The sequence below is a fragment of the Aphanomyces invadans genome (assembly GCF_000520115.1).
Source record: "Aphanomyces invadans strain NJM9701 unplaced genomic scaffold supercont1.3, whole genome shotgun sequence".
In the NCBI taxonomy this organism is placed as follows: Eukaryota; Oomycota; class Saprolegniomycetes; order Saprolegniales; family Verrucalvaceae; genus Aphanomyces; species Aphanomyces invadans.
In genome coordinates, this window is record NW_008580148.1 from 2,696,868 (window position 1) to 2,706,503 (window position 9,636).

At 53.4% G+C, this 9,636-nt stretch overlaps 3 protein-coding genes across 5 annotated transcripts; all 3 read right to left on the bottom strand.

Annotated features, from left to right (window-relative positions):
- Positions 1-1,279: 1,279 nt before the first annotated feature.
- Positions 1,280-6,770, bottom strand: H310_02448. Of its 2 annotated transcripts, XM_008865955.1 has the most exons (16): positions 6,233-6,770; positions 5,978-6,130; positions 5,681-5,926; positions 4,716-5,249; positions 4,183-4,338; positions 3,990-4,136; positions 3,714-3,903; positions 3,556-3,672; positions 3,410-3,504; positions 3,060-3,202; positions 2,830-3,015; positions 2,524-2,704; positions 2,331-2,477; positions 1,894-2,280; positions 1,592-1,836; positions 1,280-1,542 (listed from the first exon to the last, which is right to left on the bottom strand). In XM_008865955.1, the coding sequence occupies exons 1-16, from the start codon at positions 6,737-6,739 to the stop codon at positions 1,503-1,505; spliced, it is 3,474 nt and encodes a 1,157-aa protein (XP_008864177.1). In that variant the 5' UTR covers positions 6,740-6,770; the 3' UTR covers positions 1,280-1,502. The 2 variants fall into 2 exon arrangements, with proteins under 2 accessions (XP_008864177.1, XP_008864178.1); XM_008865956.1 differs by having other exon boundaries at positions 1,280-1,836.
- A 102-nt stretch (positions 6,771-6,872) lies between these two features.
- On the bottom strand, positions 6,873-8,338 carry H310_02449. 2 transcript variants are annotated; one of them, XM_008865958.1, is made up of 6 exons: positions 7,970-8,338; positions 7,737-7,923; positions 7,528-7,679; positions 7,282-7,433; positions 7,147-7,222; positions 6,873-7,094 (listed from the first exon to the last, which is right to left on the bottom strand). In XM_008865958.1, the coding sequence occupies exons 1-6, from the start codon at positions 8,326-8,328 to the stop codon at positions 6,977-6,979; spliced, it is 1,044 nt and encodes a 347-aa protein (XP_008864180.1). In that variant the 5' UTR covers positions 8,329-8,338; the 3' UTR covers positions 6,873-6,976. The 2 variants fall into 2 exon arrangements, with proteins under 2 accessions (XP_008864180.1, XP_008864179.1); XM_008865957.1 differs by having other exon boundaries at positions 6,873-7,222.
- A 649-nt stretch (positions 8,339-8,987) lies between these two features.
- Positions 8,988-9,523, bottom strand: H310_02450 (hypothetical protein). The gene is made up of 3 exons (XM_008865959.1): positions 9,332-9,523; positions 9,155-9,282; positions 8,988-9,107 (listed from the first exon to the last, which is right to left on the bottom strand). The coding sequence occupies exons 1-3, from the start codon at positions 9,493-9,495 to the stop codon at positions 9,022-9,024; spliced, it is 378 nt and encodes a 125-aa protein (XP_008864181.1). The 5' UTR covers positions 9,496-9,523; the 3' UTR covers positions 8,988-9,021.
- Between the last annotated feature and the right edge of the window lie 113 nt (positions 9,524-9,636).

Here is a 9,636-nt window from a genome sequence, read left to right on the forward strand (position 1 = left end):
TCTCGCCCGCGAATGAGGCATCTCCTCAACCAGCATCGGAATGGGTTGACTGTGCATGGCAAGGGATTGCTGAGGGCGAGCCAGTGGCCTCAAAGTTGCGCAATAGCATCTCCATAGTTAGCATGTTGTCGGATTTTGAATCGATTACAGTGGGGTGGGTCGTGGCTTATGGCTTGGCACTCATAACCATGGACGAGCGGCGGCGGGTGCGGAGCCTACTGTCATCGCCTTCGTAGTGTATTGTTGCGACAGGTGATCGAACAGTCAAGGGTGGACACCACACAAACAATTGGAATGAGGCACACAGCAAGGACGTGCAGCAGAGAGCGACCCCATTCGAATGCATGCCTCAAGGGGATGAAATGAGCCCTGTCGCTGCGACACTGGTACGATGGATGAGTTCAATGAGGCACTGAGTCGAGATGAAGCATTTGATGCATCCGACGTCTGGGCCACGAACACACTACATTCGAGTGTGCATGGCATCGGTCGCATCGACTTGCTGGGGTAATGGCCAGATGCGCGTGTAGCCGCAGGACGACGTGTGTACCGTTGGGGCAGAGGAACAAGTCGTCGGGTCCATGATGGGGGGTGGGGTATGAGCCACTACAGGTTACGGGAGCTACAGCCGAAGGCGCCGAGGTGATGTCAGATGTCACGAAGGCCAAAGTAGTCAAGGAACTCGCGGTACTGACAAGACGGACGAGCGTGAGGCAGTGTGTACAGTCAAGAGACCGTGTTTCACTGCGATGTTGCGTCCCCAAGGTCCATTGCGGCACTCTGACTTGCTTTTCACTTCACGCCAGTTCAACATGGCAGGCTAGCTGGCTCCGCACGCTCATCTGGCTGAGAGCATCCAACAAGTAGCAGCGGACACCAGGAGGATGGTGCGAAGGGCGACCTGTGCCGCCGTTTTTGCTGGCCGAGGTCGATAATGAGGAGCGTTTCGAGTCGCGGTAACCATCCATCCGGGAGACGAGGAATCGAGAGACCTGGTCAGTGGCATGGCCGTGTTGGCGATTCGATCGAATATGTCCGCTTCCATTCGTAAGCACTTCCTCATTGCATGAATTCCCCGTTGGTCTAGATGATCCGAGCAATGGTGACGACACCTTGTTCAGCCCATCTCGGAGGTTGGGGAAATTGGGCCTTTCATCTTGACAAGGTTCAAGGTGGGCGTATGCTTGCCAACCATGGATGCGCTGCCGCACGTCGAGCGCTCATGATTCCATGCAGCAGCATGGATGCGGAGTGTCTGTTGGCTGCTCCATCGTCGCGCCAGGAGGGGCAAACGGCTAGTTTGAGCGAGTCGTCCAACGAAGGGCTCTTCTGTGAAAATCTCCATTGTTGTCGACGCATGTCACGTACGCATCTACCTACAGTCGAATGGCAATGCAATATCCCACGGGTGGCTCTGGCACTGCCCCTTTGTTGTTGCTTTGATGGATTTCACTGCCGAGATGTTTGGTCCCGTTCGCTTTACGGGCCATTTTCAGTAGCACTCACGTCGACGACAAGTGCGCGTTGGGAGGGTGGGGGATACTGGCCAGGGTTATATTTTCCTTACACGCTCATCGCGTCAAACACGTACGCAGGAATGTGGCTGTGGAGTATGGACGACTTCAAGTGCGTGACCCGCGCAAACTGCTGCAAAAAGATGAGGACGTTCAGGACTTGGGGGGGCAACTGGTTGGTTTCTTTCGACTCGCTGATGGTGCTTCTCACGTATTGCCCGATGTACGACACGAACTGCTCCGTGTAGCTCGGGTGGAATTGTTTGAAAATCGTCGACAGCCCCAGGATCAACGGCGCGCCGTCGACGGGGTTCGTCCCCACCTAAGCCAGCACGATCGATTGACGTTTTCGCAAATGCTTCATCATGTTGCAACGTACTCGCTTCAGCGCGCCAAAGTGGTAGTCATACTGGAGCTTGGGCATGTATGCCAGCACAAACAAGAGGAAGAGCGCCGACAGTTTTTCCAACGGCTCGTTCATCGTGATAAAGATCTTGGAGTATGGATCGTTGGCACCCATGGTTTCCAGGTACTTGTTCAATTCGACGAGGACGGCGGCAGGCGGATGGGGCACCGACGCACTGGATCGGTAGTGCGATCGAATGTCGTTCAGCATGCTCTTGTCCAGCGTTTCGATGCTGCAAGAGAGCAAGTGCGCGTCCAGTTTCGACGAAAACGCGAGCTCCGACACGATGGCCTTTCGCAATAGCGCCGCTTGCCCGATGATCAACACGGCCTTGAGCAATTTGCTCATGATTTTTTCAACCTAAGGATGCTCCATGGGATATCCACTGAATGGGTCACAAACGTCGATACCTTTTTCATCGACGCTTCGTAGAGCCGCGATGCGTTGTCCGGTAGCCGCCACGCCGGTTCGAGCGCTGCCGTCAATTGATCCAGCAGCGGCAAGTACGGCGTCACGGCCGTGCCCCAGAACTTGATCAAGTTGTTCAACGTGTGCACCTACACGAACGGTAAAAAGGATTGGAGAAGTCGGAAAGCCGTGTACAATGCGGAAGGAGAGCATGCGATCGACGCCGACGAGACCCAAGAGCCCAATGCTCTGGTGAAGCACACCAAACGTGCTCAGGCCAGCCACTTCCACGCCTTCTTCGTTAAACCACGTCAAGCACTGGAACGAGTACACGGTTTCGTGGGGATCCGTCATCAAGAACAGCGCGTGCATGAGTCTACCACGACGCAAATCAGGCGAGCGTCCCAACGAGTCACAAACGGCAGCATGAATAGTGTGGTCAACACAGTATTTCTCGATACCAACACCCGAGTGAATCGCATGGGTAGAGATTGCACCTACCGCCCCATAAAGTTGATGCTTGGGTCGTCTTTGGGCGGGGAAAACCGAGGAATCGGGATCGCCCGCGACTGATACTGCGACGTGCGGTCGTACACTTTTTTCTTGAGGTATCGGTTGCACTCGGCTTCGACGTTGTAGTTGATCACACGGCTCAGCTCTTCGTGCCACATGCGAAGGCCATAGATGCTGCACATACGATCAGAATTGCTAGTCCAGCGAGTGCGCAGTACCCAACGTAGTCTTGGATATACTCGAACGACAACCGGTACGCTTGCAGGGTTCCAGCGAGTTGTTGAAAAATCGCCGTGCATTCTTTCGCTGTGGTCGACTCGACGGGGGGAAATTGCAAAATGTCGTGGTATGCGCGGCTTACCTACACCTCCATCACGACACTTCCAGCGGCCATTTGCAGACGATAGAGAGCGTCCAGTCCATATAGAAAAAGAAAACAAAAATGCAGTCGTTCATCGGCACTTGGAATGGTGTGTCAAACCCAGTTCTTCTTTGAACCCACTGAAAAAAGCGATACACTTCGAAACACACGCTTGAATCCCATGAAACACGAGAGAGACCACAATACCCGATAGACGAGCTCTTTGCGCAAGCCTTCTTCTAGCACTTGACGCGGATCGACCTCGAGAATCCCTAGAAGTGTCTTCTTCATCGCGAGAATGCCTACAGTTCAGACACCATGAGCTATTGCGACTGGGCTTCGGCAAGGGAGACCTTCCGTGTACTTGGACACTTCGTTCGTGGCACGGGCCAACCGGTACCGTTCGTTCAACTGGGCGTGGTTCTTGAGCAAGCTTGCTTCGATCTTGACAGGAATGACTTTCATGTGGTCTGCACAGTGTGACGTGGTGTGTCGCGACCATCGTAAATACCTGTTTGGAGCTTGATAATGCCAGCCAAGATGCGAAATACGCTCTGGGGAATGATCTCCATCACTCGGCGAACGTAGTCGACGATTTCACCAGAGTAATACTCTGCGACCGAAATCACGTCCGACGACTTGCATTGGTAAATGCGCGTCAACGGGACGTCCAGTATCGATGCGAGTTTGAGAAAGAGCGCCTACAGCCACACGACAGTCCCTTGGTCAGGATCACACGGAATGGACAGACAGCCAAAACATGCCAACAACAGGATGGACAACGCACCCGAAGCAAGATGACGCAGGACGGGTCGCGCTTGACGCGCGTGTGTAAGATGCTCATGAAATCGTTGATGACTTCCCACGCGTAGCTCAAGTCTGACACCGACTCGATGATTCCCATCACTTCCTGGCGCACTCGCACCGTGCGCACCTATTAGTCGTTGTCATGTTTGCAGCTCGTCTGTGCGAAACCCGACCATTTCCGTGAGGTACGCCCGGGACTCGGACAAGAACGCTTTGACTTGAAGGGACGTATCGATTTGGTCAAACTGCTCGACGTGGCCAAGCGCTTCAATCAGGCGTTTGATGCGGCGGCCGGCTTTCACGTGATCGACGTAATCGAGACTTGCCACCTACCTCGACAAAGCGGGTGACGACGGTTCAAAACAAAATCAGGACGTGCGAGGATTGCATCAATCGTCGGAGACGGGGCTCGTCGGCAAGGCATAGCGCAAGTCCACCAAGACACAACGAATATTCGTTGAGACGAATACCTCGCACGCACTTCCTCACACTCAAAAACGAATTCGCACTGGTGCCTCGTTGCGACAACACATACACTCGCACTCACGCCATGATGCAGCCATAGTGCCGACAGGTAACCCAGATAAAAATACTAGCGACGTGGTGGGCACTCCACTGACGACGACATGAGTGGAGTCTGGAAACGAACATAGACAACGCATGCAGCAAGCCCAAAGTGAAGGAACGCGATAGTGTGCCTTTGTACCTTGGCCGACGTGTCGGCAAACCACTTGATCAAATCTTCGTTGCGGTCAACTCGTGTCAGTGGTTTGTCACCGGTAAAGTATTCGCTGAGCTCGGTGAGGCGGTCGCACGTTTCGTTCATGCAATGTTGCCACCGTTCTTCTTTCGACGCCAGGAGCAGTTCGAAAAGTTGTTTGAGTTTCCACTCGAGTTGCGACGTTTGCAGGAGCAACGTCACGAGCTTGTCGGGGTCCGTGCCTTTGTCAAACACCATTCGTTGTTCCTTCGAGTGGTTCATCATCGGGATCGTTTCCTGCATCCGGCTGTGCAAGATTGTCCATCGGATCGTCACGTTGGCCGTGCGGATGCAATCGAGCAGCTTGTCGATATTCTCGAGCACGTACTGCTCCGTCAGCACGCCTTCCGTCAAGAAATGCGTCAACAAATCAATGCTCTTCGCACCCGACTTCATCTTGGCCTTGACAATGTCTACCAAATTGGACACCTCCAACGTGTTGGCGAGCGCCGTCCGTGCGGCGGGATACGGCGCCCATTCCTACCCACCACAAAAAGTCAATTTTCTCGGGGTTCCATGCATCATGTGTAGTCGGGGGTCAATAAAAACTTCGATGCATGCACACGACACGAAACTAAAGCGTTGAGAATTTTGCCCGGGACGCAATGCCATGCCATAGAATGGTGTGCATTTCGCTGCGACTGCACCACCACCACCAAAATTTCACCAAAATTCTTTCACAGGATGACGATGAAAGATGCACGCAATGCCGCATGAGGTGGCCATTCCGTCCACGGAACATGCACAACAACGTAGGTTGGTCAACCTCCTTCCACGCAACATTGGCAATTGCAATGCGATCAACAGCAGCATGACCCTTTGGCCCTTGTCACCATGCTGACAAATGATTCCAGGCGCTGCTGAGGCTGCAACCTCGTCGAGAAAAGCGACACAAGCCATGAAAGGCTCACCAGCGACAAGTCAGCGACATTGCCCATGTATGTCGTGATGATAAAGTTGTCGTTGAAGTGGCGGTCGACAATTTCGCGCATCGTGGCCTTTTCATGGATCAAAATGTCCGGGGCAAAGTACAGCACAACATACAGGACACTAGCTTGGGCCGCCAGTCGCGTGCTGCGGTGGTCTCGGTGGGGGAACGCTGGTTCTTGCAAGTACACGTCGTCGGTTTGGAGCTTCCCGATCACCATGCTTACAACCTTTCACGAGTGTCAGTCGTCGAGAGGGAAATTGCAACAAATGAAAAGAACCTCGTCAGGCGGCGCGAATCGCTTGAAGTACCGTTCGGGGTACTGAGCGGGCTTGGGATTTCCCGGGAGAAACCCCGTCACACGGCACAGCTTGCACACTTCATCGATGTTTTCCAGTGCCGATTCGCCTTTGTTTCGGAAAAACGCGATTACCTGGCGAGTAAGCGTTTAGAAATGGCTCAATCCAGGACGAAAGGCGCCAGAAATTGCACGTCAACATGATGGAGATGTTTGGAAGTATGGAGCAGAATGTACCATGCGCTCGCGCGCGGGGCCGGGGATGCGCTGGTCGAGGAGCAGGAGCATAACACCGTAGAGATATAACGCTTCACAGAGAAGTTGAGCCCCGTCCGTATTGAGGAGGATGTTGGCCAAGTTGTGCTGAATGAAGAACCCTTTCTCGAGTTGGTCGCAGAACGCGAGGAAGTCTTGAATGTATTTGTAGATCGAGTCAAACAACTGATAGAAGCGGTCCAGGATGTCTTCGTGGTTTCCAATGAACTCGTCATCGATGTCGAGGAGGTCCGTGTCGCTGTTGACGCGGTTTTCAAACTCCTCCGGGTTCTTTAGGTACGCAAAGTCGAACAAGATGTCGAGGTACTTGCGCTGCTCGGGGTCTTCGACAAAGGCCGACCCGAGGAAGATGCCCGGGATATTGTTCGACAGCCGGAGGAGCTCCGCAATGATGGCTGAACCACGGCTTACGAGGCGAAGTAGCGACTGCCCACAGTCATTCTCCTCCGCAAGGAATCCGAGCTCCATGAGATCTGGTGCGGTGTTGGAAGCGTTGTCTTTTCTGGAGTGCTTGCGTACTTAATCCAACACCACCCTTGAAGTACGAGAGAAACAGATGAAATTCATTTATGAAGGCCATTTCGCGTGGGCGTCATACGCACGAAAAATGATTCTCATTTATTAACGAAACAGAAACAGCACGGCCGGCAAGAAGTGGGATAAACATCGAAGATCGTCAAGGCGACGAGCGCCATGACACGCCTCTCAGCGCTGCTTCCTTGGGCGTATGTGCATCGTAGTTACTGCAAAGGATGTCTTCCTTTGACCGATGCAGAGCGTTGCTGTTTTCTTTGTCAAACTCGCTCGGTGTCGAGGCCTTGATCTGCAACAGCACACTTGCGTCAACACGCAGTTCAGGGTAGTCCCATATGAACCCAATTGCTTCTAGCTGTGCGTGCCGTTCGGCTGACATCGAGTCGGCGCGAAACCTCATGTTCGTGACGGCTTGACCTGCGCGACCAATACAGTAAAATCCGCGATGTTGTTGCAACTAGGATGAACCAACACACCTAGCTTCATCGACCACGCTCGTTCGGGCCATGGCGCGGCGGACGGCACAACAAAGTCTTGAGGAACCACGAGAGTGCCAAAAACTTGTTTGAATATCTTGAGCGCTTGGAGCTTCATGTCCCAGTTAAGCTCATGGCTGTCCCACACAAACCTGAAGCCGACCACGAAGTTCGTCAGTCTTCGCTGTCACAGTTCCAGTTCCAAAAATTCCTGGCACAAAAGCCAAAGAACACATGCAATCGTACCCCAGTGAATCCAGCACGTCGCGTCGCTCCTGCGCCAAATGGTCCCCTCGGCATCGCAGATCATGGACAGCGCGCCCCAGCTTGAGTTTCCAACATCGCGCAGGCCATACGTCGTGGTTATCTGGCACTCGGAACTCGAACGGCACGTGGACCTACAGATTGCTTGGTGTTATGACGTGGGGCGACGATGGAGAAGGAGACAGTCGTACATGGCCGTGGAGTTGCTTGTACGTTTGCAAAGCCATTACTTTGATGTCAAATGTGAGTTCATGGGAGTCCCAGACAAAGCCAAGTGCGTCCAGCTCGGCTTTACGCTCGTCGGATAGCTGATGCACGCGCGAGCGGATATTGGTCACGGCAACACCAAGTTTGCACCCCCACAAGTCTCGGCTCCATCTACACGGCTGCTGTTATTGAGGTACAGCACGGCATGGCGTCGTACGGAGACGTATGATGTGGCACGACATATTCGTAAGGCACCAAGAGGTTGTGAAACAATGCCTTGTACGTCTTCAGCGCCAAGACGCGCAAGGTCCAGTTGTGCTGTTTGGCATCCCAGACAAACCCGAGATTATTGAGAGCGTCGACGACGAGAGCCGGCAGTACACCATCTTTGAACTGCTTGCGGACACGCGCCACCTGAATTGTGCGTCCATGAAGAGACACGGGCCACGGTGCCTCGTCAGGGACGGTGAACCGCGCCGGGAAGTTTACGTAGTCAGATGTAGACCACTGAATAGCCCTCGCAATTTGCGCCACCTCCAGCAGCATCGCGTGCGGTGACGTAGTCGGCAAACCCATCCTCGCCAACCACTGAACAAAATGTGTGAAGTGAAACATGGCTCGTCGAAACGACGGGCCAATCAGGGCGCGTTATATGCGGAGATACCGGTTGAATGATACACCCGCAGTTTGAAGTGTCCAAAAGCAGGCGTGTGCGGCTAGTTGGACGTGGAGGCACAGCTACAGGAGCCTTTGCGTTGCCCTGCGCACTTCGTTCCTACCTTTGCAGCGCCGATGGTTCGCCTAGTGCAATGCCCTGACCGGCTCGACCCATCTGCGGGTTACAGCTCGAATGTGAAGATTGTGGGCAGCAATGAAAGGACAAGCCGGCGCGCTTGGCTTGCCCGTTTTTCACAGTCAGTCCTTTCATGGTCATCGAACTGCGCAGACGATACCATCAGCCATTCCTGCAGTAATCCAGCACATGCCTCGTCGAATTGATCTTGCAAATGCGTAGAGGCTTATGAACCCCAGCTGTACAGACACTGAAGCAGGGTGCGCTCGCATTGAGGGCAGAGCGCACTCGTCTTTTGCTGTGCGACTTCATGTTTGAGGTCCTGTACATCTCCTGGGCGAAGGGACGGTGGGTGGCACCAAAGTTGGCGCGACCGAAGTAGGCTTGAAAAGCTCCGACATCGCACACGAAGTATGGAGACAGAATGACGCTAAAAAATATAGCCAGGAGTCCTGAGAGCAAGTGTGCATTTAAGTTTATGCTGATGTGGCAGATTCCATCGTATTGGACTCGTAGAGACCGATCATAGTTCCGTCGGGCGACCGGACTGCAGCCACTTTACCTAGAAATGCACAGATGTTGGTGGATGCGACTATAGAATCGGAGTACCGAATGCCGGGTATTTGATAGGGCCATCCATCGCTGCACCAAGGCTGATGAGGCGCGGAATCGTCTCCATCATATCATCGACGTCGAAGTTAAGGAACGGAGAGTACCCAGCACTGCATGCAGCCTCCCTAGGCACGACCTTGTGATGAATCATGCCATGGTCGCCAAGTCGTGTACCCATGAGCTTGCTTGATGCTCAGCGTCACACCTGCCTGCATGTCGAACTCGCTGAACGAGTCTGACTGACGGATTAGATGCAAGCCAAGGCCGTCTTGGTAGAACTGTGTGCTCTTGGCAACGTCGCGACTCAGCACCATAAGTTGCCGCAAACGCGCCGCCATGGTCAATCCTCGAAATTGCACGTTTCCGGTTAAACGTGAGAGGCAATAATTTTTTTATTGTCCAATCAAATGGTGACGACCTGTGTCCCATATAATGGTGCAAATCACCTGAGACAACACATAATATTGTAGGAAATTTCA